At 39.3% G+C, this 27335-nt stretch overlaps 1 protein-coding gene and 1 long non-coding RNA gene across 5 annotated transcripts in view; both read left to right on the top strand.

Moving 5' to 3' along the window:
* Nucleotides 1-27335, top strand: part of LOC131032357 (protein FATTY ACID EXPORT 1, chloroplastic) — a 171920-nt gene that overhangs the window by 42790 nt on the left and 101795 nt on the right. For 3 of the 4 annotated variants that reach the window (XM_057963306.2, XM_059218065.1, XM_059218064.1), the window contains exon 3: nucleotides 17129-17293. The exons of the other annotated variant lie outside the window; for it this stretch is intronic. In XM_057963306.2, the coding sequence (XP_057819289.2) occupies nucleotides 17129-17293 (165 nt within the window). The remainder of the gene's footprint in view (nucleotides 1-17128; nucleotides 17294-27335) is intronic. 4 annotated transcript variants of the gene reach the window in all.
* On the top strand, nucleotides 18300-18959 carry LOC131032371 (uncharacterized). The gene is made up of 3 exons (XR_009103433.2): nucleotides 18300-18586; nucleotides 18711-18777; nucleotides 18888-18959. It is a non-coding gene; the product is annotated as an uncharacterized LOC131032371 (long non-coding RNA).

Raw genomic sequence — 27335 nt, 5'->3', positions numbered from 1 at the left:
GCCAAACACATCCTAAGATACTTGCGAGGCACAGTTGGTTATGGGCTGAAGTATCCACTTAACACCTCAATAGCCTTGGAAGGTTATTCAGATGCAGATTGGGCTGGAAGCGTCAAAGACAGGAAAATCACTTTTGGCATTTGTTTCAGCTTAGGATCCACAGTGATCTCTTGGGCTTGCAGAAAACAATCCTCAGTGGCACTAAGTACTGCTGAAGCTGAGTATATTGCAGCAAGCGTAGCTTCTAGAAAAGCGGTATGGCTTCGTAAGCTTCTTGCTGGGCTGTTTGATCAGCCTTGGGATCCTACAGTTATTCATTGTGATAATCAGAGTTGTATCAAAATGTCTATCAATCCAGTGTTTCATGACAGGTCAAAACATGTGGAAACTCATTATCATTTCATTCTAGATATGGTGCAAAGAGGCGCCATTTAGCTGAAGTATGTCAGCATTGATGAGCAAGTTGCAAATATTCTTACCAAGCCTCTGTCCAAAGTGAAGTTTGTGTACTTCAAGGACAGACTCGACAGACTCGGTGTTTTGGAAAATGAAACCCTGATTGAGAGGGAGTCTCAACCTCAGTAATACATTGTGTTGCATCAAACCACCCTCTGCGGGCAATGTAAGGTGGTATTGTAATCTTCTCAGGGAGAAGAGTAATTGTTAACCATCCTCTGCGGGCAATGTAAAATGGTATTGTAATCTTCTCAAGGAGAAGAGTAATTGTTAACCATCCTCTGCGGGCAATGTAAGATGGTAGAAAAGATCCTCTCCACCCTCTGTGGGCAATGTAAGGTGGATCCAGTCTATGCTTGTGTGCGAGCTGGAAGATTATATTATTTAGTTTCATTGTATGCATGTGTGCAAGATGGAAGACTACAATATTCTGATTATGTAATCCATTCGTTGCTTGTGTGCAAGATGGAAGATTATAGTTATGTTTCTCCTCCCTAATTAAGAGGGAGTGTTGATTTTAATTAGGGAATGGCAGATTCCAATTTCCTTGGGCAACATTGGAATCTGCCCAAAGGGCTGGCCCCTTTCCTCAAATGTGTAGGGCAGGGCCCTATACCTCATGTCAACTTAAACCTCACGCCACACACTCAACGTGTTGATAAATAGGGCCAACCCTATTCACAAGGCAATTTGCTAAATGGAAAATAATAATTAAAGATAATTATAAGGAAAAACCGACCTATCTAAAGGCTTTGCTCCACATATAAATAAATGTCAAACCTCACATTGTTATTCACTCATCATCTCTGCATGCGAAATATGCCTCTATTAACTGCGAAGGTTAAAGAAGCTAATACATCCATACTTTGGTACACTACAATAGAGCATCTCTATGTTTGACGAATCATATTCAGAAATCAGTGAATCATCATTAGGAGTCAGTGAACTTTAATGGATGCACAACGAATTCCTTGAAAGCACAACAAACCCTATTGAAGGTCTACGATCTAGGTTAAAGGGGCAGCAAACATCAACCAAGTGGCAGCAACCATCATCCATGTGACAGCAAGCTAATCTTGAAGGCAGCTACCTCAATTTGCCATCCTTCTTGTGACAACAACATCTGCATCTTCAAGTACTTGAGATAAGTGTTGTAATGATTAGATGACTATAATCCATAATCAAATCTGAGGATCTTTTCTGGCTGGGTTTTTCCTCCTATGAGGTTTTCTCAGGGTAACTATGTCTTGTTCTCATTTTGTTCATTTCTATGTTGTCACTAATCTCTAATTCTTTCAGCTAATCAAACTAATTAGAAACTAAATATAAATTTTTAGTTTATATTAATCTGAAAGTGTTAAAATTAACATGAGGCAGGTGGGAACTGGGAACCAGGTAGAACCATAGGTCCATTCCGGAGGAAATCTCCCGCTCTGTTCACATATTAAACTTTCTTCACAAATTGGAGGAAACTTGAAATTTTCAATGAATAACGCTTGATCATATCTTGTGGTAGGAACAATTTCATATCCTGTCGTCGGAGTGTTCTCCGATGCTTCGCTATTACGCACCTCTTGTTGAAAAATATCAGCTGCAACCTGGAATTCGGGACGATGCAACTCTGAATGCTGACTAGTGTTGTGTAATCTGCACCAATTTGATAAAGTAGCCTTCGCAAGGAAGATTCTATCAGCCGGTTGACTCTTCGAAGTTGGTGGATTGTCAAGAGGTGATGGCACATTTCCATTGTTGGGCGTAGTATTCCACGTTCTCTTTTGATAGTTCTGATTATTGCCACGATATCATTGGTTGTTACCACTCTGATTGTTTTGATTGTTGCTTTGGTAACCCTGATTGTTCTGATAGTTTTGGTTACCACCTTGGTAATTTCTATGCATACTGTAGAGTTGGTTGTTTTGATTTCTCAAATGAGCAACCTCTGTAGATAATTTCTTCATTGGTCTATCAACTCTTTCATTTCTTCCTTCTCCTCCTGTGTCCTCGTGGATGTCACGACATTTTGCAGGTACATTGGATGCGTTTGCGGAGCTTGAGAAATGGGTGCCCTAGGATGGAGTACCAACTGATTTGACGGTTGAACTACTGGATACATTGGTTGTGGAACTTGATTCATTATTGGCGTATGATGCACCAAAGCTTGGCTTAAATTTTGAATTTTGTTTGCGGCCGCGAGTGACCCCAAATTGAGCAAAGCTCCACTAAGATTCTGACATAGTACCTTGCTAACTTCTATTGCCTTTGCGTATGCTTCGTTCAAATTTGCCGGAGAGGGATTAGTTTGCACAAACATTGCTGTAAGTGGATCTAGAGCATGATAGTATATCTCTCGAGCATCTAGAATAAGATAGGGAGTCTGCAATCTTGTGTAAGCTTTCTGAAACTGGTTTTTGAACGAAGTAATAGGTTCGTGCTCTTGTCTTTTACATTCACCAAACTGTTTATGCAACTCTGATTGGGAAATCTGGATACCAAATTTTCCAATGAACACATCCTTCAATTCCTCCCATGAAGTGATGGATCTTGCAGGTAAATGGATGAACCAATAATATGCCTCTTCTCCCAAGGAATAAGGGAAAAGTCTGCAAGCAACATCTCCGTACTCAATTGGCCTATTTCTCAAATGGTCTTCAAACATCTTAATATGATCTTCGGCCGTCCGGTTCAAATCATTAACATTGTACTTCGAGCAAAAATTCTCCGGATTCTTCGACATCTCATGAATGTCTTCAAATGCAAGCGGCGATGGGTTGGTGACCAACCAAGTAGCACTGTTTGGAGGTGGACCCTGATTTTGATCCATCTCTTGATCTTCTTCTTGAAACTCCTAATCTTCCTCTTGTTTTTGATCTTGAAATAGAGGATTGTGAAAAATATTATCTCCTCTTAGCACGTCCTCTTGATTGAATAGTCGGTCTTTATTTGCTATGTCTGAACTTGGTGAAGCCTACCACCTTCCAAATCTGGATCTACAAGGAGTCCCCAACGCGCAATGTCTTCGTTCTTCAGGAGCTGATCTTAAAATTCTCTAAAATCTTTTAGGTGAAAAGGAATTGATGCGATCCAGCATGATCTATCTAGGATCAATCCGGACTTGTTGTAATTCTTGAGCAAGTAGATCCCTTTCAATTTGTGCTTCTAGTTGTGCGTCGATTCTTGCAGCTATCTCCTCTTCTTCGTTTAACACAAAAGAAACTCCAATGTATTGTGGTGCACTTGTTTTCACTTCCCAGGCAAGGTTGTTCAAACCGGATATGATTTTTCTTTCGTCTCCCAAGTTCGGCTGCTGGAACTCAAGTTTGTCAAGGTCAAGCTCGTTACTTCTATCAGGATCACGTAGCATCATCGTGACTCATACTAAACTTGGAAATCTTCAATTGGTTCAATTTCTTCTCTGCTGATTGGTAGACTGGTTCTCACGATTAACTACTTCAGGCACAATGACAACCAGAGGCAAATTTCCCAACCGTTCTTCTTTATCAATTATTGCTCTTACTCGTTTGAATTCAGCGTGACTACTTTGGTTTCTCCAAGCAAGAGTGTTGAATTGTGAAATGACATCTCTTTGTTCACCTTGGAAAAGTTATTCTTCAAGCAACACCATTTCAGAACATAATCTTCAAAAGATGATTGCAAAGGCCCTCCTTCTAGCGCCAAAAGATGTTGATGTGTGTTTTATGCACATAACATTTAGAATAAAATACCAAAGTACTTTACCCTCTCTTGAACAAAATCACCTTAGATGCTGAGTGTAAGATCAACTAAAATGATTCCAAGGTTTCTATAGTCAGGTCTTGACGAGTGGGTAACTCAATGCTTGATGTGAATTGCTGTCTTCAGTTGGGGACTTAGCAATTGTTCGAATTACCTTTCTTTATCATGAACATGGAATGGGTGTGCTAATAACTTAGGATTTGGCAATGTAGTTCTAGACTCAATTCTAACGAGACTTACTAAAAAAAATGACAAAAGGGAATAGGGTTCAGGAAATCTATTCTAAGCCTAGGAATGTAGGAAATGATGAACAAATTTAGTGGAATCAAACTAGGCAAGGTCTCACCATCTAGTTGAATAGATTTTGGCATGAGCTTAGTGCAATCATCTAAGGTATACTTCATATATTTTCATATTATCACCATCTAACATTGACACCACCCAAGTTGATGCATATCAATGGATGTATAATAATCAAAGTTAAGCTTGCATAAATTTCTAGTTGACCATGCACGACATACTTACCATCGGCAAGAGGCTAGTGGTATGGATTAAGGATTCCACACAAATATACTCAACAAATCTTTCATTCAATCTAACAAACTTGAAAGCAAATTCTAAATCTAAAATTCTAATCTAACTTGGAGGAATTGAGAACCTTGAATGCAAGAGAACACTTGAAAGACAAAATCACAATCAAGTCGAACAATGATTTATATTCAAAAGCTGCGGCATATACCAACAATTCTACAAAATCTCTCTTACAAATGAGAGGCAATGAGGTATATATAGAGTCTCATACAAAATGGATGGCCAAGATTAAAACTAAATCAAGAGCCAAGATCATGTCAATAAAACCCTAGAGTTGCCCTAATTAGGGTTTACATAAAAAATGGTGCCACCAACATATGGCCCAATAGAAAGATACCTAGTCATCAAATAGGGAATCTTCTAGAAGATTCCTCCCCGCATCTCTCTCTTTCTCTCTCTCCTAGCTTACTTCAAGAATCTAAATCCTCCATGGAAATGCTAGGTAAGGTATCTTGCTGTAAATCAATCATGTCCAAAGCATCCGAGCAAACATCCAAAGTGTTCTCCCTATCTAGCATAAGCATCTGCGAATCATGAATATGGATCAACAAAGAGACCAAGTCATCGATTTGACTCTTCTTCAAAGAGTCCAATTGATTAAAATACATGAATTTCATTTTGTCTCTTAATTCTACTAAGTGTAGCCCATTGGCTTCACTGACGTCAACCCCCAATAACTCCTCAATTGAGGCAAGGATCTTCGATTGAATATCATGAATAGATCCCTCCATTTTTGCACAACTCTTTTGTGTGCTTTCATAAGTGGATTTCTTCATGGCTAATTAACAATACCAACCATGGAAATCATATCTACCTCCATTGTGCACAAAATTCTCTCTAATCAACGTGGACATAGGAATCTTCTTCAAAGCTCTGAGGCGTAGAATAGTCTTCTCCTGAATGGGTCGGAATTCTTCCCAAACTCCCTCCAAATAGTGTATCCTGAATATAAGCCTTGTTGTCCTGTCAAAAGCTTGGACAAAATGAGTAATGAAATCATCTGCTTGTCTCTTTTGTAGCCTCTATCCATTTCTCCACCTCCGAGAGTGTATCTTTCGTTGCCTCATAATGTGTATGTAGTCCACAATCAACTGCAATAGGGGAAACAAGGGTGGGTTTCTCATGCCTTATCCCTGCAATGTACTCTCTAAGTCTGATATTCTTTGCTTCATACTTCTCTCTTTTCTCTATCTCACTATTCAATATCGCATTGATTGCCTTGAGAGTTTTGCCAACCTCTTGAAATTCCTGCTCATTTGTAGTACGACTAAGGGAAACTGAGGTAATCTGGAAATCCATGGGAGTAGCAATGTCTGCCGTAGCATCTCCAATAAGAACAACCACCTGCGCAATCTGCATTCCTGTCTCATCTCAAGCCATGTGTGACAAAATCTCAGCTTTCTTAGGTTCTTTCTCCTTATTGCTCCTAGCTAAGTAGTCATCAATATCATCAATAGGCTGTGCCTTCATCATTTTCATTATTTCCTCCATACTCTTCATCAGCCAATCAGGAATAACGGCCATCTCCATACCATCATTGAGACACATCTCGATCAAGCCCCCTCAATGCCGAGATAACATCATCAGCATCATCGGGATTATCCTTGGTCAAATCATATACATCCTTTCCCAAACTAACCTTTAAAAGGATAGTAGGGGATCCCGACTGATCATCATTCTCATTAGGTGGAGCAGATGTCGTTGTGGCATGTAAATCTGGAATATTCTCTGTTAATATCATTGTGTTTGAACATTGCTCAAACTCCTTGATCTGTTCGTGTATTTCTACTTCCTTGATTGATGAGACGCTGAGAGGTGGTGAAGGAATGATAGGCGAAGGAATGGTAGTCTTTTGCTTATTCTTCTTGACGTCCTCAATCTTCTTCCCTCTAGCCTTGACTTCTCTTGGTGTGTTCTTCCTTCGCTTGGGAGCTTGACTCTCCTCATCCGCATGAATCTTGATATCATTGATAGTCTTTTGATTATCTTCTGAAGTAGATTCTTCCTATTTCATCTTTTCATAAGTGAAGGTGACACCCATATCAACTAATTTGTTCATTTGAATATTGTTGTGACGTATTCACACATCGCCCCATTGCAAATGGGGACCCCTGCTTTTTTGCTTTCTAGGGTTTGTTTTCTAGGTCTTTTAGGGTTTTGTCTGTTAGCCTTTGCATTTTGAGTGTCGCCAAGGGGATCACCTGGATAGCAGGTCCTGCTTGAGTGATGTCCTGATCTTGAAATTTGGCTAGGTTTGGAATGTCCTGATCTTGAAATTTGGCTAGGTTTGGAATGTCCTGATCGTGAAATTTGGCTAAGTCTGGAATGCCCTGATCCTGAAATTTGACTAAGTCTGGAAAACTGAAAATCCTCCAAAAACTAGATTTTGCAATATAGCTCCTGGAGGTCTGAAACCACTCTCAAACATCCTGAAAGTATATATGGAATATAACTTAAAGTATAAATGATGGAATATAACTTATACTTAAATGTTATATTCCTTAAAATTATCCTGACAGAGAGTCTAAAAATGTCAAATTTCGCTCCTGACCCTTCCAGAGGGTCCAGAGCGAAAATCTTATTTGAGCTTATTTTTCACTGACTTTGGCTAAATTGTGATATGCAGGGTCTCTTGGAGTGAAGATTGGACATCATTCAAAGACTTGGAAGTATAAGATGATGAATTTTGGGCAAAGAAGGCAAATTCGCTCCTGACCCTTCCAGAGGGTCCAGGGCGAAAATCTCTATAGGGGACATTTCTTGCTCAGTTTGGGCGAATTGGAGTATCAAAGGCGTGATGAAAGGTGAAATGAACATGAGGAAGCCCCTAAGCTTGTTTGGAGATGAAAGAATGAAGGAGTTTTGTCCAGGAAAGGCAATTTCGCTCCTGACCCTTCCAGAGGGTCCAGAGCAAAATTCCTTCTAACCACATTTTTGGCCTTCCTTGGACATGAGACTTTATTCCTAGCATGATGAAAGATGAAAACCCACCTTGCAAAGAAGTTTCAAGTTGGAAAAATGATGATTTTTTGGTCAAGAATAAAAATTTCGCTCCTGACCCTTCCAAAGGGTCCAGAGCGAATTTTCTCAATATCACTCTTTGCTATCAAGTTTTGCTAAGGCAAGTATGGGACAAGGTGAAAATAGAAGGAATTGAGCCCAAATGAGAAAATTCGCTCCTGACCCTTCCAAAGGGTCTAGGGCGAAAATTCTTCAAACACCTATTTTCCCTGGCGAAGTCAAGTAAAACTTGGGTTGAACATGCAAGGAGAAGTGTGTTTTTAGCCTTGAAGGTGAATTGAAGTTGAAAGGATAGAGGAATGTGCTCAAAACTTGAAAATCGCTCCTGACCCTTCCAGAGGGTCCAGGGCGAAAATCCTAAAAGCTATCTTTTCCTCCAAAATTTGAGCAAGGCTAAGCTTAGACATGGGTGTAAAATGACATTTGAATTGCCTTGAAGTTGGGTTGGATTGTTAAAGATGCAAATTTTGATGCCCAAAGGGAAATTCGCTCCTGACCCTTCCAGAGGGTCCAGGGCGAAATTTCCAAATCCTCCTATTTTCCTTGCATTTCAAGATGAGATTTTGGTTTTTATGACTTGAAGGGGAGTAAGGCAAGATGTTTTATGCCATAGAAGTGATTTGAGGATGAAAGGATTGGAAAAATAGCCTAAAACCTAAAATCGCTCCTGACCCTTCCAGAGGGTCCAGGGCAAAAATTTGAAAATCTCCTATTTTACCTTGCAGGAATGAACCAAGCTTGGATTGGGTGAATGAAGAGGACTATTTCCTAGCTTTGTAAAGTTGATTGGAGTTAAAATGATGAAAGAGTAAGCCTAAGGAGGAAAAATCGCTCCTGACCCTTCCAGAGGGTCCAGGGCGAAAAATCCTAAATCCACCTTTTTCTCCAAGTTTTGAATGAGACTAGACCTGGACTATAGTGAAAAAGCCTATTTGGGATGCCTTGAAGGGGGTGTGAACTTTGAAAAATGAGAATTTTGAGCTCAGGAGAGAATTTCGTTCCTGACCCTTCCAAAGGGTCCAGAGTGAAATTCCCAAAAATGCAATGTTTCCTTCAAATTTTTGATGAGCTAGCCCAGTGATGGAGGTGAATGAACCCTGGAGATCGCCTTGAAGGAGTTTAATGATCAAACTAAGGTGAAATTTTGGCCTAAAATTGAAAATCGCTCCTGGCCCTTCCAGAGGGTCCATGGTGAAATCTTGAAGAAACTTCACTAAGCCTCAAACAAACCTTGATATTCCCAAATTTCGCCAAATTTGCCAAATTCAAGACATTTGGGAGGTTGAATTAAATGCGCATTAATTGAGGCATTGGAAATTTAATAAATTAATTTTTAGGCCTTGAAATAGTTAAAAAATCCACCTTTGGGCCTTGTAATTAATTTTGAAATTTAAAAAAATAAAAGGTGAGCGCTCAAGAGCATTTATTTGCTTTTACAAGCAAGTCGGCCTCCTTTTAGGTGGGATTTTATCTTATTTTATTATTAAAAAACTAGGTCGGCCTCATGGTTGAGTAGGGTGAGCGCTCTATATAATGGGGGAGTATTGCTTCAAGTTTCAAATCATTCATTCATCCTTCTAAGTGCGAAATTGAGGAGCAATTTGAGGAGCGAAATCCAGCAGAGTGGAGGCGAAATTTTGCTAAGTGTTGGAGGCTAAAGAAGGAGAAGCTCTTTTGGAGGCTAATGGAGGCGTAATTCATCCAAAGGGAAGACCACAATTCAACCCTTGTCCAGCAAAATCCGGTCTTCTTTCATCATTTTCCAAGGTTGTATAGTTAGGCTTTCAAAGGAGGAGGTATGAAGAATTTTTTGAAGTTCTTATTCAAGACTTATTGTGATTTCATAGCAATTTTGTAAAGTCTAAGTCTTGAAAATCCAATTTCCATTCATAATTAGTTTGAAAATGTATAATTCTTGATTTATCATGTCTTTTTCAAATTAATATCTTAAGTTATACCCTTGAAAGGTCTTAAATTTCATGCTTTAAGGTTTGATGCTCAAAGACTAACTTTAAATCTTTTGTGTAGGCACCAAATGGTGGCCCCGGAGTCGGAAGATCAACTACTTGGAGGACCCTCATCAAAGAAGATCAAGTCAGAGCAAGGGTTCGTTGAGGAAGCAGATAGTTTCAGATGAATTAATTGAAGCTAGCTTCTCAGCATCATCGAATTGGATATCTACCAAGTTGCAAGTATCAGACAAAGTGGCATCCCAGTCATCACTCCTCCAGTCGGATTGGTCCACCTCAGCATGTCCAGATTCAATGTACCTGACTCATTAAAGGTGGCACAAACTTCGATGTACCTACACTAGCTATCCATTGGTCGAATTTTCCAGAGAAGACGTGTCCAATTAATACAATTATTTCATTGGTCAGAATTGAGTTTGTTGTAACAAACCCTAATTAGGGTTTTCATTGTAGAATCTTGGCCATTGATCTCAAAGTGATCTTAGCCATTGAATTGTATTAAGGGCACTATATAAGCCCTGACTCTTCATTTGTAAAGATTAATACAAAATAGTTAGTCAATAGTTAGAAGGTGAGTAGTCAATTGATAGAATAGCAATTAGAGTAGAATAGGAGGACAAGGCAAGAAATTGTTGCCATTGATTGTAAATAAACTCCATTTTCATTGAAGTAATGGTGAAGTGTGTCGTTTCTTGCAATATGCATGGTTTCTTGTTGAATCTTCAATTCTAGATGGTAGATGATTAGATCAAATGAAGGAAATTGTTGAATGCACCTGTGTGGAATCCGTCTAATCCAAACCACTAGCCTCTTGCTGATGGTAAGTGCACCTTGCGTGGTCAACTGGAATAAAATGAGCTTAATCTTAAGTCATTACACGTCTATTGTTTCATGCATTTTCTTGAATGGTGATCAGTGTCAGAGTGTGTACGATTTGAACATATTGGAAGCATCCCTTAGAAGATCGCACTGAGTTGGTGTTGAATTGTTCACCCTAATGGTGAGACCCAACCCAGTAGGACTCCACCTAGTCATTCATCCATTTTCTCGCATTCTAGGTAGTAGAGTAGACTTCATGAACCTCGCATCTTTTGCCATTTGTTTGTCTTCTAGTTAGTAAATAGGACTCGTGATTCCAGCAAATCAGATGTTCAGTCATCAAGTGTAAGTCCCCTTGTGATTCTAGCAAATCGCATCATACCACTGGTGCTTATCCACACGTAGAGATCCTACAACGAAGAACCTTGAAGTCATCCCGATTGATCCTTTCCGCGACATCTTCAACATTCGGAGGCTTTATTCAAGAGAGGATAAGGTACCTTTAGGTATTTTATTCTGTGTTTGGTCGTGTACAAAAAACACATCAACAAATATCCACCCATGTTTGGGAGAAATTCAAGACCTCTCTCATCAATACATTCAAATCTGTTTCTTCTGGTTCTGACCAATTAGGTAGTAAAATTGCCTTCTTCATTTCATTCTCATGTTGTGGATGCGTATGATCCTTATCATCTAACACCTGATCAGGAATGAGGAAAAGTCCACACCTCATGAAATCCATTGACATTTTGGACCACATTCTTCTCTTTACTGCTTGCTCGTCCATCAGGTTGGCCCAACAATCTTCTATGTCTACCTTGTGGATGAACTTATCTCCCCTGATCCTTCCAACTTTCTTATGTGGATCAAATCTTTCTCTTCTTTTGTATGTTGCAAATTGCTAGAATGCAAGCTCGTCACTTGCAGTGCTTGCTGCTAAGGTGGATTGGCAAACCTCCAATGTCTTCCCAACGAAAATAGGAACTGGCATGTCAGTTCCGTGCTTTTCCTTCTTGATAGAATCAAACTCCAGAAGTTGTCTCACCACTTTCAACAAAATCATTCTGTCAGAAGGATACCTAGGAAGTCTGTAAGGTTTGGATTGAAATCCATGAATCCTTAGGTATGTGAAAGTGGGAAACTGTACATACCACGATCCATATTTCTCTATTAGCTCTGTTGCCTCCTTGGACAACTTCTTGTGGATTCCACCTTGCAACATTCGTGTTATGTACATTGTGAATACATCATTCACTCTCTTATAATCTTCAATTTGGTACATGTTCAGCTGTGGATAGCACTCATAACTCCTGAATTGTCCTTGTCCATTCCCGACTTCACCTCTGCATATCAATCCTTTGTATGTAACAAATCATGCAAGCAGGTACACCAAATAGGAAGTCATGGAGAATGACCTGGATCTGTTGAGACATGGACCAGCTAGGACTCGAACCTAGGACCTTCCATACGGTACTGGAGTGCTCTACCACTGAGTTACTGGCCCCTCTTGGACCAGTCTATCGTCGGTCCGGGTGTGGCTTATTTCCAACACCAACACCCCCCCTTAAGCCACACCTCTCCTGTGCTTGAGGCTCTTGGTCTGGACCTGGTTCTGATACCATGTTGAGACATGGACCAGCTAGGAATCGAACCTAGGACCTTCCGTACGCTACTAGAGTGCTCTACCACTGAGCTACTGGCCCCTCTTGGACCAGTCCATCGTTGGTTCGGGTGTGGCTTATTTCCAACACCAACAACTTCACATTCCTCAGCTGAAAGTCTAGATTGCCACTTATGATCATAGAAACGGGACTCGGACTCGGTGACGTTGACTCGACTCGGCAAAAAAAACTTGGCTTAGGCTCGGTTGGACTCGACAAAGTGAAAAACTTGAGAAATTTAGAGATTTTTAAATATTTTGGACCGGAGTCTGTCTGGCCGAGTCTAGCTGAGTCTAGTGGGTCTAGCTGAGTCCAAGCGAGTTTGGACCCCAGACTCGGCTGAGTCCAAGTCCGAGCCCACTCGACTCGACCTACATGACTCGACTTGGAAATCGCTCAAACTCGACAATTTTGGGCGATTCTCGTTTCTCTGCTTATGATTCTAGACCAGTTAATCAATGTTCCTTTTAGACAATCCTGGATGAAATAGAACATCCATCCATCGTATATAGCACCCTGTGGCATCCCCATCACTCGGTTAAGTAGGAATACTAAATCACTATAGCCCTCTTTGAAGTCTGTGCACATGAATGTTTTGGAAGCCTTGGAATGATGAGTCCTAGGCTTGATCATCCACTCCTTGTTCATTATGGTCTTGCACGCATCCATCTTCTTCTTATATCCATCTTCATATTCATCCTTGGTTATATCTTTCATGTGTGCTCCACGTGGAATTCCAAACACCTCAGCAATCGCATCCTCAGCAAGGTAGGTAATGATGGCACCCTTAAGAGTCTTGATCATTCAAGAGTGAGGATCATAGCATCGTGCACACTCCAGGATAAGCTCACTGCATTGTATAGATTGTGGAAATCTAGTGGCCTGATAAATGTCACTCTTCATAATGTTGACATAGGCCAGGGAAGGAATTTGGCTTCCAATTCCAAACATACGTTGTCGCATCTGGCTCATGTTCAGGAAATGCATGTTCGTGTCTGTAATCTCCTTCCATCTGGATGACATCTTGGATTTGTGGATAGAATCCAGTCTCAACAATCCTTTATTGTTCTCTCCTTTCCTTGAGTCGAGAGTTCGACATCGTACCTGTACGAAGCTAGAAGTTAGAACCTTGGAAAGTATTCCTGACAAAAATTTCGACTTCCTAATGATTTAGACAAGTTTGGGTATGGAAATCAGGAAAATAATCCACATTCTCAATAGATTTCAACAATAGAATGCAAAATGTGAAAAGGTCAGGGTATAAAACCCTCATGAAATTCATTAAAATCAATAGTTTTCAGACCAAGGAAAGGTGTGTAAGGTTGTGTTTTCACACAAAACTATGTGTGAGGACACCCTCCGAGGTCAACAATGGCTGCCAGCAAGTCTGAAGACAACCTGCAACTTCATGAATTAATCTCTAAAAACATGTTGCAATCACCCAAATATGCACAAACCTGATGAAAATTGATTTTCCAAGACAAACATGAAAAAATTTGAGTATATATGTAGGGCTGAAAATGAAAACTTAGTCTGAAGACAAGTCTGAAAATGAAGTTTTCAGACTTACCAGCACCCATAGGAATGATGATAAACTCAGAAAATGACCCCAGAATGAAGCAAAAATGCCTCCCAAATGAAATCGCCAAGTTAGGTAGGTAGCTGGAAATTGAAATTTTCCGAGGACAGCCTCCCTACAATGAAGTTTCAGACCTGCAACAGCAGTTAGAAGCTTTGAAAATTGACTGAGAACAACTCCAATCAGCCGTTTGGACAAATCACCTTGGGTGGAATTTGGCTGCCAACGAAATATATGTCTGAAAATGTCACGCACAGCCAGCAATGGAGGTCGAAAACAATCTCAGCAATGGAGGCAAATAACAGGTCTGAAAACAATTATCAGCAATCTCCCAGCCAAGATGTCACAAATGCTGAAGAAATTTACTCAAAAATGAAGGCAAATCACCTCCAAACCAAAATTGCCCTCCCTCAAAAAATGGCGCCACTTCTAGGAAAATCGTACAAGTCTGAAAATGAGGCTCAAACACCCTCCAATGATAGCCAAAACAAATCGCCCAGCTAGGAAATGGAGAAGAATGAACAAGGAATCAACTTCAAGCTCCAATGTGTCAACTTGACACTTCACCAAAATTCGCCAACTGGAGAAAAAAAAAATCACCTTAGCAAGCACACACTTGGCAAATATAATAATATAATAATGCTGGCCTTCTTCTTTTAAACTTGCTCTTGCCTTTTACTTTCACCACACAAGCAATGTGGGATAAAAAACTTGTTATTATACTTGCCTGGCAAAAGTCGATTTGCTTCTAAAAGGTAAAAATTATTAAATGCTCATTGCAAATCATTTATTAATTGTTTTTATTTTTAAATAATCATTGCACTTTGTAAAAACAATTAAATTGGGGTCCATTTATTTAAAATATTTCAAAATTTGAATCAAAATGGTCACTTGGGGAAAATTGATTTCACTTGGGATAAAATCCCCCAAAAAATCATTAAAATATCCCCCTTCAAGGGAAAATCGAACCAAGTAGGGATAAAAATCCTTATCAAAATTCATCAACTTGCACAAAAACTGGGTCCAAGGGAAAATCGACCCCAGTCTGGACAGTCATCCGGACACAAAAATCATCAAAATGTCCTCAATGGAAATTTGCCTAGGGTCTGGAATGATTATCTGCATAAAAATCCATGAAATCTTGTCACAAAAGCACTTGGTGGAAAATCGATCCATGTTAGGAATCATCTTTTTAGTCATCCGCAATGTCATCCACACTCCCAATGGAAAAACGCGAGTTGTCAGGAAAATTCTCAACACTTAGTCAAATTCTTAGTCATCTGGTGGAAAATCACCCCTAGGATGGATTTTGAATGGTGGAAAAACAAGACATGTCTGGATTCCAGGGGAAATTCATGTCCAGTTTGGATTTTGAGTGGGGAAAATCATGGGTAGTCAGGAATATGAGGGGAAAAGCACCTCTAGTGTGGAATTTTGACCTTTTGACCCTTAGAATATGGATTTTCATTCAGAAAATGATGATTTTTCCACTCAAAACCACTAGGAAACTTCAAAACTCAATAAAACTCATACGGACTTGGACAATTTTATCAAAAATTTGAGCGAAACACTAGGGAACCTATCGGGATAAAGTGCAAAATCAACTTGAATAACTTCCTAGGAGCGAGAAAATAACTCCAAAGGGTCCTAAAACACCTTAGCACTTAAAAATCACCGACGTAGACGTTCAAAAACACATTAACGCTCAAAGAGTCTACACTTGGACAAAATTAGGATCATTTAAAATCTCAACTTTATGTGCTTGATCCTATAACTCCAAAACCCTAAATGACAAATAGGCATGATAAAAAATCAAAGACTCGGGCTCGGGAAATCAAAATTGCCCATTATGCTGCCAAAACCCTAAATTAAACAACACAGGAAGCAGGAAAGAGGGGGTCCCCATTTGCAATAGGTCACAACAGGAACCTCCATTGATCAAATTTCAACTCTATTTGTGTGATGCCAAAAAACAATGCAAGTGAACCAATATTGAATGGTTTTTGTGTTTTGAACTTGCAATGAGGTACAATTGTTTGTTTAAGTCTTTCAAATGCTTTAAAAGTCACTATTAAGGGTTAGGGATATGTTTTTATCTATCCAAGTTAAATTTGAATGCAAAAAATAATTAACAAAAGCAAAGAAAAATTAAAAACGACCAAAGTGCCAAAGGTTCTTAGTGTTTTTTATTTGATGTTGTTGGGTTTGAAGTGCATTTGGCTGGGTTTGTTGGGACAAACCCATAGGTGAAAAGTTGCCTCTTGGATGATTGCTTGGCCAGGCAGCAACAAATCCAAAACCAGGTGTCGATGAGACCTAGAGGGAGGGGTGGGTGCCATGCAAAGAACTTTCCCACGAATGTTTTACTAAACTTGTATCCATGAAAATTAAATTGTAACTTCATGTAATTTTTTTCTTCTTATCTACTTTATGCCTTTTTAACTTTGACGAAGTCTTTTGCTAGTAACATTCACACCTTGGTGAATAGGTTTTTCCAATGATTACTAGTAGAGAATTTTAAAAATTGCGAAGGAAAAAAGGCCAAACTATCATGGGTTTCCTATTGTTTTTGTTGGATACCATTGGGTTTGAAGTGGGTTCACCTGGGTTCATTCAAGATGGACCTACAGGTGAAAGATAGCATATTGGATGATTGCTTGGTTGGACTGCACCCTGGGTGCATATCAGACATGGATCTAGGGGGGCTGAGCAAAGAACCTGTAACATAGAGTTCTCTCTAAACTACATTACAAGTTTCACTAAACTTGGGCCCGAGAAAATTACATTGTAATTTCATGCAAGTGTTTTGTTCTTAGCTCCTTTGTCTTTTTAACTTTGACAAAGTCTTTTGCCAGAAGCATTTTTAATGCCTGCTTTTAGGGAATTTTCACTAAAGCCATAAAATGTATATGCATTTTCCTCAGTATTAGATATGCAATTTTAGATGAAAAAATAATTAGGGGCTCAATAATTATTTTGTATAGAGTTTAAAACATCTTGGAGATCTGAATATAACCGTGTTATGAATTTTCTTTTCCATTGGTGCATCAAATTTTTCTCTTTAGAGAAATATTCAAACAACTTTGATCCAATATTTCCATGGAGAGGGCTCTCAAAGGATACTAAAAATATCAGAATAGAAAAATCATAACACAGTTGTATCCAAATAGTGTTATCACAATGTTTACCTGTGGAAAGCTCAATTTGCTAATTTCTTGGATAGCTTGTTATTATTTAGGCACATTCTATTTATAAATTATAAGTTATAACCAGTGAACATCTGTTCATGTTTTTTGCAGGGGGGATACTTGTTGGCTTAGGATTGGTTGGACTTCTTATTGGTGGTGGCATAAATTCCATTCTATGTTCAATAACGGGCGCTTCTGTGTTAGGTCTTAGTCTTACTAGCCTCAAAGTATGGAGGCAAGGGAAATCATGCATCCCTTTCATTTTTAGACAAGCTGGTAATTATTCTCTTTTATTGGCTCAAACTAACTGTTTGCAATTTTGCAAGATAAAGTGTTATGTTAATTCCAAGCAGTTTTCTTTGATAAGTAGTTTTAGATTGATGCTTGGACCAAACTGCAATATTATTGAGACACAAACTACTGATATAGGTCTTGCATATGTTTGCTAACAGATTGATTGCTTGAAATGTTTCTGCTATGTTGTAAATTAAAAGTCCTACTCTGCATATGGAAATGACTGTAAATTGACTTTTGTAGTTACTTTCTAGTGGTAATTACTGCTGAAAAACAAATCAGAGAATGATAAATTTACAATTTATTCATAACATTGTATTCCACATCTTCTAGTGATGATGTCTGCCCAAATGAAATCTCATTTGAGATTTAGAATCACGTGAAGTGAACTACTGTAATTGGTTAAATTACAGGAAACTACACACATTTGTGAAACAAGCATGAGATTTCATAGTGTTTGTAACATCTCTGGATTTGCATCTCGAGGAAGTGATAAATTTGTAAAACTTGCATACTTTTTGAATATGCAAGTTCTGGAGACGTGTATGGTTCAAATCTGTGCTACTGCTCTCAGTGAATGCAAAACATGGAAGGCAAACATAACTCAAAGGAAGCAAATCAGATATGATCAATGTAGATCTGCTCATATGTGATTTTGAAAATTGTCAATGAAATGGCATGTAATCTCCCTTTCCAAGAGTATTCCAGAGAGACTAATTAGTGGCTAGCCTATTTAATTCCCGCAGGCAAAAGCCAGAAAAAAAGGTGTTCATTAATTTAATATTTTCGGACAATGCTTATTTTAAGGGTAATATTACTTACATAATTTAATAAGTTTATAAAGCGACTTAAGTGGTTTATTAATGAAGAGTTTAATAAAGTCGTTTTATTTCCCTTCTACCGAACCCAACACCCTTAGGGTTTCCAGCTTTGAAAAGCTCTCAAAAATCCAATGGGAAATAAATAATCCAAGCTTTTCAAAGCTTGAAACCCTAAGGGTGTTGGGTTCGGTAGTCAGACTAATCTACTTTAGCCAGCTTGTTGGGGAGATTATTCAAATTTCTCATAGTGGATTTATCAGGTTGAGTTTCAAATTTGTGAAGTTTATTTCAAAGACAATTTGCAGAGCTTGGAGATTTATGGATATCTTGGACACCATGGGTTCTATATTATTTAATATGCTGGAAGAGATTTACTGAAGGTTGAATGTGTTGATGAGTTTGCTTGAATAAAGTTATGCGAAAATGAAATGAAATCAGATGCCATTCCAAAAAGGTAAAAGTGGACAAAGAAATAATTAAAGGGCCCAACCCATTAATTATTTCCTTCATATTTGTAGTTGCAAATGTTGAGTATTGCTGGTCATGCCCTTAATGCTGTTGTTGAAGCTTATTGCCAGGATTTTGGGAGGACGCAAGAAGTTTTGCTGGCTGCGTGAGGAGGATTAGGGTCGTTTTGAAGTCATTGTGGGTGCGAACAGGAGTATTGGGGATTTGTTTTGAATCATTATGGAGGCGTTTCACCTCCTATGCAAGTCATGACCACTTCTTTTCTAATCTTGGAGTTATTGCTGCAGGTTTGAGACTGCATTGAAGTTGTGGGTGAGAAACTTCTTCTGTAGAGGCGTGAGCTCTCTCCCTTCATAGATGTGAGTATATAAACCAGGTCGTGGCCATAAACTAGAGGATTTCTGCTATTTGTTCCTTCAAATCTGAGTGCACTGAAAAGAGAACAGTTTCAGAATGATTTAATGCCGCTTGTGGTCACTTTCTCTGGGTGAATGGAGAGGAATATATAGCTGCTGCTGTTGTTCCAGATTGATGAATTTAATTGCTGCTACTCACCATAGATAGATATTTGTAAAAAAGAGGTCAAGAATATATATAAATATGTTGGTCTTGTAAACTTCATTTGCTAATGCCATTAAGGAAAATGTTCTTTGTTTCAGTTTGATTGTGTGGAAGGATATAAGTTGTTATTATTGAGTCAATGCATGCTTTGATTTGCTATCTGTTCATAAACATTATCTCTGCAAATCCTGAAACAAGGCATTTAAATTATCAAGAAAATCATTTGACAGATTTAGTTGGAGAGAAGATTGCAAAAAGTTGGGTCAAAACCAACAGGGTATTTTACAGTGGTATCTGAGCCATGTATCCTGCCAGCCGGGAGGGTTCAGTATAAACGCAGCCAGTTACACCCCCACCTTACACACATCATTACAACCACACAAGAAACCCATTGGTAGAAGGTGATAGGTTTGAGACAAACATGGGTGATAGAGAGCATAGAGAACATAGATAGGATGAGCCTAGCATAAGAGACATTATCAATGATTTGGCTACAGGACAGTGTGATTTACAACAAAACATTGCTCAAATGGTTAATATGATGGCTCAACATATTTTGGGCAACAACAGTAACAACAACAATAATAACAATGCTGGAGGAAACAACAGTGGATACAATGGCCATGGAGACAATTCAGTTAATAATAGAACTGCAAATCAGTGTGTTGGAACAGCTAATTTAAGACCTCTTATGCCCAACTTTCCTACTAGGAACTATCCACAAGCTGATAATGAACTTACACAGCAAGAGTTGCAGGATCAGATCTTTCAGGATTGGAGGGACTCAGGTGTGGATTTTCAGTTTGAGATGTCTTTCTAGGATTACATGGACCTCAGGATGAAACATAGACCACATAGGGGTGGTAGATCACACAATATTGACTTGCAGTGGAAGGTTGGCAAGCTAACCATTCACTACTATGATGGGTTTGGAAAGACAACAACTAGAGCATGGGTGCAAAAACTCGACACCTATTTTCAGATTAACCCCATGGCAGAGAATGAGGCAATCAAATATGTTGCTAGTCACTTGGATGGTAGTGCTCATGAGTGGTGGCACCATGGAATGGTTACTCTAGGGCATGATTAGATTGACTTTTATGTAGAGTTCATTGAAAGCCTCATTAATAGATTTGATAAGGACCCAGAACTTCATTTTAAGGAGTTGGTTTAGTTGAAGAAGTGGAGTTCAGTGGACAATTACATTGCTGATTTCCAGAGATTATCAGTGTTGATTACAGATATATTAGAGAGGAGGTTGATTGCATTGTTTATGGTTGGATTGTCAGACCCTCTAACAGGATGGATAGAAGCATTCGGTCCAAACACTCCATTGGAAGCCATGAAGAAGGCTAGAGACATGATTTTTCAATTGCCAAGAATAAATTTCAGTCCAAATGATTCCCATCTCAGAAGGATAAGGGTAAAAAGACTTTTCACAAGGATGCCTCAGAAAGACAAATTAGATGATGAGGCTTGTAATGAATTACACAAAGAAATTATGTTTCAGTTGTAAGGAGCCTTGGGAGCCAGGTCACAAGAGTCTAAGATATTGATGGTTTCTTAGCAAGGACAGACAAAGAGGAGCAAAAGAAGGCTAAGATCATTGTGGCTAGAGATGAAACATGTGTGCGAATTACACAAGTGGCAGTCCTAATAGGAGATGTAACTAGGGATGTGTTGACGTGTATTTTATACACCATCATACACAAAATAAAATACCAATAGGCATCTTATCCTCTCTTGAGAAAATAGTCTCTAACTGCTGAAGATTCGCATAAAGGATCAGTTAGGAAGACTCCAAGGTTCTGTTAGTAGGGTCTCTACATGTGGACAAGCTTCCAGCGGTATGATGTGATTTGCTGTTTCCTTCAAGGGGTCTTACGCATTCCGAAAGTTCAAAGATTTTACTAAAACTAAAGGAACTTTTCAAAAAATAACAAAAGAGTAGGGTTTGAAAGAGGTCTAATCTAGCCTAACCCTATGAATGACTTAGTATGGACAAGACTTGGCAAGATTCAACCAACTTCAATTTTGCCATAAGATAACAACTCAATTGAAATTAGTGCGATCTTCTAAGGTAATAAAATGATATTCAATGCATCAAAGATCATGGACACTACCACGAAGGTACATATCCAAGATACAATAATGATTGAAGGTTAAGGGACTCAAAGTATTCTCCAGTCGACCACGCAAGGCGTTCCTACAATCAGCAAGAAGCTAGTGGTTTGGATTACGAATCCTACCAAAGATCAAGTCTCACACAATGTCCTTCAAATTAACACACTACTTTGATTGAGCATGATTCAAGTAAGTTAAACAACCATGAAGATAACCAAGGAAGTTGCAACAAAACACCATAACTTCAATATTTTATTGATTTCCAAGTCATCATGTACAACAATTGCTTGAATTCCTCTCTTCAAAACTCAATCTTGCTACAAAATAAAATTGCTTCTAACTTCTAATCTCTTAGCTATCTCTCTTTTCTATTACATCAACTATTGACTATTAACTATTACCAAATGAAATGAAAAATGGGGGTATAAATAGCATCCCCAATTACAATGAAAGGTCCAGATTGAAAGTAGATCAACGGACAAGATCATGACACCTAAACCCTAATTAGGGTTTGTTACAAATGGCCTCCTTTTTACTGAACAATATTAAATACATAGCCAAATATTAAATTTGGCACAAAAACCTAGGAGACATAGACCAATGATAAATAAGATGTCATGTCATCTGTAACAACCTTTCATCTAGAATCTTATTCCCTTTCCAATTCTCTTTCTTAGCATATGCAATGAATCTTGAAACGATTCCTTCGATTTCTGCAATTGGAATCTCGGGAAGATTCTTCATACTCTCTTCCAAGTGGATGACCTGATCGAATGCATCTAGAAGAGCTGCGTCCCATGAAGGTTCAAGTTCTTTCGTTCTTTCAATCAGGAGCATGGTGGCAAACATCTGATCATACTGCTCATCTGTAACATTTGCGTCCTTGCAAAAGATGACCTTGATTCTATCCTCTAACTCCTGCATATCCACATCTGTCTCGACCTCGATCCTTCTGCCAAGAATGGTACGAAGTACCTCAAATACTCTGTCCTGGATCGGATTGATCACCTCCTCAACTTGGCCACATCTAACACTGATGTCCTCGAAGAAAACACTCTTCATATGGAGTAAGGTTGACCACTGAAACAAACTGTGAGATTCTCCCTCCAAGATCTTCTCCTGCGCTAAAATCTTCCTTGAAGTATGTCTTATAACTTTCAAGACAGGAATGATAACGTCCTTGGTATGGGCAAATGCAGCCACTGTTATCATCAAATTGTGGATTATCTCAAGAACTTGGATAGCTTGATGAATAATCTTCATCATCCTTGTAACAAACTCTATGGCCACTGTATGAGATCTATCCATCCAATTACTTGTACGTTGAACCATGTTCCTGAATCTTTCTGCTTCATTGATTGATTGAAGCGGCAATGCTTGTACTGGTGATCTAACTGGATCCTGACGTCCCAAAGGTTCATTGATGTGACTGAAATATGTCCTCCATGCACCTCTCTCTCTCTCAAGCTTTCTGTTCTTCTCCATTTCTTCTCTAAGCTTGTCTTTCAATGCTTCAAATGAATCGGTAGCATCATCTAAAGTCTGCTCTGCTGTGGATGGTCCTAACTCAAAAGTCTGTATATCATATTCTTCTGCTAGGATCTCACCTTCATATTTGTCTGCTGCCGGTGTAGCTATCTGCAGTTTTCTGGATCCAGTCTCATCTCGAATCATCTTGGACATCTTGGTAGCCTTCCTTTTTTCTGTTACTTCGTGTGAGCGTCCAACAAGGCTCTCTAAGTCGATTGCATTGTCCTCGTCCTCTACTACGATCACCTTAGTTAATCTTTCCTTCAACCAATCTGGGATATTCGATCTTGTCTCTTGAACTTGAATCTCTTTATGCACTATTTCTTCTTCTCTGGGGGGAGATGTCATTTCATTATCTTCCTCTAACTCATAGTCCTGGAGAGATCCATCGGGTGAACCATGCTGTGCCTGTCCTTCTTCCTGCCTGTCGTTCTGTACCATAGACTCCATGGATTCTTCCACTTGAATTGTTCTATTCTTTGGTCTAGAAGAAGTACCGGATGATCGATCTTTGTTGGCCCCTTGCTTTCTCTTGGAAGACTCTTTCTTTTCTGACCTTTCTTTTCTCTTCGAACCTCTTGGATGGAGATTGCCCTCACTGGCAAATCGAAGGTTACCTTCACCTGAATTCCTAGGATTAGGATTGCCTTCACTCACACTTGCTCCACCTTCGGCTGGTTTCTCTTCCAAAGTGAAAGACATAGCTATGCCTTGCTCTCTCAACTTCTGATGCTGAACGTCAACCCATCTGCGAGTACAAGACAAAACTGGTGCCATCAAAGCATCTAAATCCACGACCTCGGGCTCATTCCAATCCAACCTTATTGATTTGCTTTCTCTATCATAGGAAGACTGGATATGTCTGCCACTGTCCTGAGCTTGGTCGGCCACTCTGTAAATCCTGCATTTCCTGATGAAATCCAAAGGCAATCTAGAATGCATTTTTCATTTTACTTCAAGATCATCTAGGAGGTTCATCATAAAATCTTCAATCTGGTGCTCATGTCTAAATCTTCTACCGACCGTCTCCTCTAAATGTCCATGTGGATCAAAGCTTTCTCTCAAAGCAAAAGATGAAAAAGAATACAAGGCTAACTCCTTCTCTGCGTCATCCATGGCTAAGGCATTAGGACATACCTCAACTGAATTCCCCAAAATAATAGGTACTGGAACTCCATTCTGATGTCTGTGTCTGAATGCCTTCGCATATGCTGCCAATTGTCTTGTTACTTCAAGTAACACAATTCTGTCTGTCGGATATCTCGGCAACATGTATGGAGGTAAAGGACATCCATGCACTCTAATATAAGTGAACTTGGGAAACTGAATGAACCAAGCACCGTACCTCTTGATTAGTTCCTGGGCATCCTGAGATAATCTGTTGTGAATTCCACCTTGCAACGTCCGTGTGATGTTCATCGTGAAGGTATCATTAACTAACTTGTAGTTTTTTCCTGGTGGATGATGCAAGTAAGCATAGGAATCACAAGCTCTGACCTCGCCGGGTCCTCTTCCAATCACTCCTCTGTGAGGCAGTCCTGCGTACTCAACACTCCTGATCAAAGCATAGATGACATATGAACTCATGTGGAAGGACTTAGTAGCCTTGAGTCTCCTCAACTGTACGTCCAAACAATGGCTAATCATCCTAGCCCAATGTATCGTACCTTTCCCTTGAATGATCACCTGGATGAAGTAAAACATCCACTTCTCAAAATAGAAGGCATGAGGGGCTCCTGTAACTCGGTTGAGCATGGTAATCAAATCTCTGTACTCCTCCTGGAAATCAATCCTGTGCGGTGTGTTCGGGATCTTGCTCAGACGGGGACGGCTCTTGAGTAGCCAGTTCTTGTTAATTATGCTTAGGCAAGCATCTGGATCATCCTCGTACATCGATCTGGCTCCTTCTATGCTTTTGTATATCATGTCCATGTGCTCTGGAAGATGGAAAGCTTCACTTATAGCTTCCTCTGAAAGGTACGCCAAAGTGTTTCCCTCATTGGACACGATCGTCCTGGACTGTGGATCATAGTGACGAGCACACTCGATCATCAACTCGTGGCACTGAACAGCTGGAGGAAAGCCGGCCGCCTTAATGATGCCACTCTCTATTATTCTCCGGGCGACAGGTGATAGCTTGCCAATATAAGGGACCTCTCGAAACTTCTTCGTGCTGAAGTTGCCCAAGTTTGTATCTCCAATGTTGCTCCACTTCGACACGATCTTGGTCTCCACTTCTTCGGTCTTCTGATCTTCTTTCATGAGAGCTGAACGACTGGTGGATGCTCCCGCCTTCGGGGTTGCCATACCTACACAACATTTCATAATGAGAAACTAAATTTTGCAATGAATAACATAGATTAGAGAGATGAATTTTTTAGGAAACCTCATGATAAGTCTTTAGAGTTATCATTTCCTAAAAAATAACGATTGAGCTAGGAATTCAAAATTCAAAATTCAAAATTTAGGCTATGACGATAAACAATTCAAAATTAAAACACTAAAATCAAATCGCCATACCTCAGAAGAGAGCTAACACTAGAATGCAAATAAAGAACAAAATCGCCTAGGCAACAAGATCGAGAATATATAGTCTTCAACGTGATCTCTTTCTTCAAAATATCAATTTCGCCACCCTTTTGTCCTTGACGTGATCCTCTAACACCTTGGCTAGTTCGCCCAATATAGATTCGCACCACCTTGGAAGTTACTAGCGCCTTCTAACTTGAAATGAAATTCGCTTCTTGAATACAACTTCGCACTTTCCTTTGTCTTCCTCAAGATCGCATGTAAGAAATGACAAATAATGATGTGAAAATAACAATTTTCACCTTCCCTTTATAGCGCTCACCTCTTATCATCCCCAAGGCCGACTTTTGTAAAAATATAGCAATTAAAAATGATTTTTACATAAATAACAAGGCCGACTCTCAAAACCAAACGTTCCATTCGATTTTTTTATTAATTAATTAATTAATTATTAAATGCCTTTCATTTTTAATTAATAAATTTCGATTTTTTACAAGGCAAAATAATTAATTGATACCAAGCGCAATATTTAAATGCTAATTTTCATTAAATATCGATTTTCTTTTTTTTTTAGCATTTTAAGTAAATTCAAAAATGTATGTTTGAGCGCCAAATTTTGAAAATGGAAGATACGTACCTCATCGCCCTAGTCCCTTGGAGAGGGACAGGAGCGATCCATCAACTTCATCATGATTCTTGCAATTTCGACGTCTAAAGTCTTCATCTCCATGTTCAAATCGACCATTTTGTCGGGTCTTTTGAGTTTGAGTGTCTTGCTTGTACGAACAAATGCCTTTGGATGTAATATCGCCCTGGTCCCTTGGAGAGGGACAGGAGCGATCCTAATGTTTTCACTTGAAATTCTCCATTTGGATATCAACTTTTCCTCGTATGGTGAATAATAACCTTGCTTGTTCATTCCATGCTTGTTCCACTTGATTTTCACAAGGCATTTTGATGTTTAAAGGATCATCGCCCTTGTCCCTTGGAGAGGGACAGGAGCGATCCTTGTCTTTTCTCCATTTTAAGCTCAAATTGGTAATATTTAACGTCTATCTCCCTTTGTATCGCCTTCCAAATGATGTTTAAAACCTTGTGCAACCTTATTTCAACGTGATCTTTAAAGGATATCATGTGTTTTGGCAAATATCGCCCTAGTCCCTTGGAGAGGGACAGGAGCGATCTCCATGTCTTGGCTCAAATTTGTAAACATTTGATCTTCGTTCTTCGTTCATTGCCTTCCAAAGGACGTCCTTTACTTCGCCACTCCTTACATTGTCTTGATTTCGAAGGAGCATGAGTGTTTTTTGTAAAAATCGCTTTGGTCCTTGTCCAAAGGACAGGAGCGATATGAGTTCCTTGCACAAATTGGTAACACTTTGACGTTCAAAATTCTTGCATATCATCTTCAAAAGACACCTTATACCTTTTACAACTTCGTGAAGTCTTGACTTAACGTGATTTTTGCATGAATTGTTCAATACATCCAATTTCGCTCTGGTCCCTTCCTGAGGGATAGGAGCGAAGTTCAAGGTTTTGAGTTTGTTCTCATGTTCTTCAACTTGCCATTACCTTCAATGCGTGAAATGACATCCCTTGATTCTCCTTGGTCGCTTGAAACTTGCTTAACTTTTGAAATCTATGCCTTTATGGAAATATCGCTCTGGTCCCTCCCTGAGGGACAGGAGCGAACTGGGGGTCTTAGTGTAAATCTTTCAATGTCGATGACCTTTGATGCTTTGTGCTTGACGAAGATGCCTTAAGACGTCCTTGCCACCTCGTTTCTCATCTTGAAATGTCTTGAATTTGGAGGAACGGTTTTGAACTTGAAGAAAAGGCAACAAACTCATTGTATCGCCCTGGTCCCTTGGAGAGGAACAGGAGCGATCCTGCTCTTGTGGGCTTCATTTTACTTCGTCATCTTCAAAACTTATATTCAACGGATTCGTAATGTACCCCTTTATTCATCCATGCCTTGAGATCGATTGTAA

The sequence above is a fragment of the Cryptomeria japonica genome, chromosome 3, assembly GCF_030272615.1.
Source record: "Cryptomeria japonica chromosome 3, Sugi_1.0, whole genome shotgun sequence".
NCBI lineage: Eukaryota > Viridiplantae > Streptophyta > Pinopsida > Cupressales > Cupressaceae > Cryptomeria > Cryptomeria japonica.
Note: the sequence above shows the minus strand (reverse complement) of the source record. Positions and strands in the feature narration are given on the sequence as shown.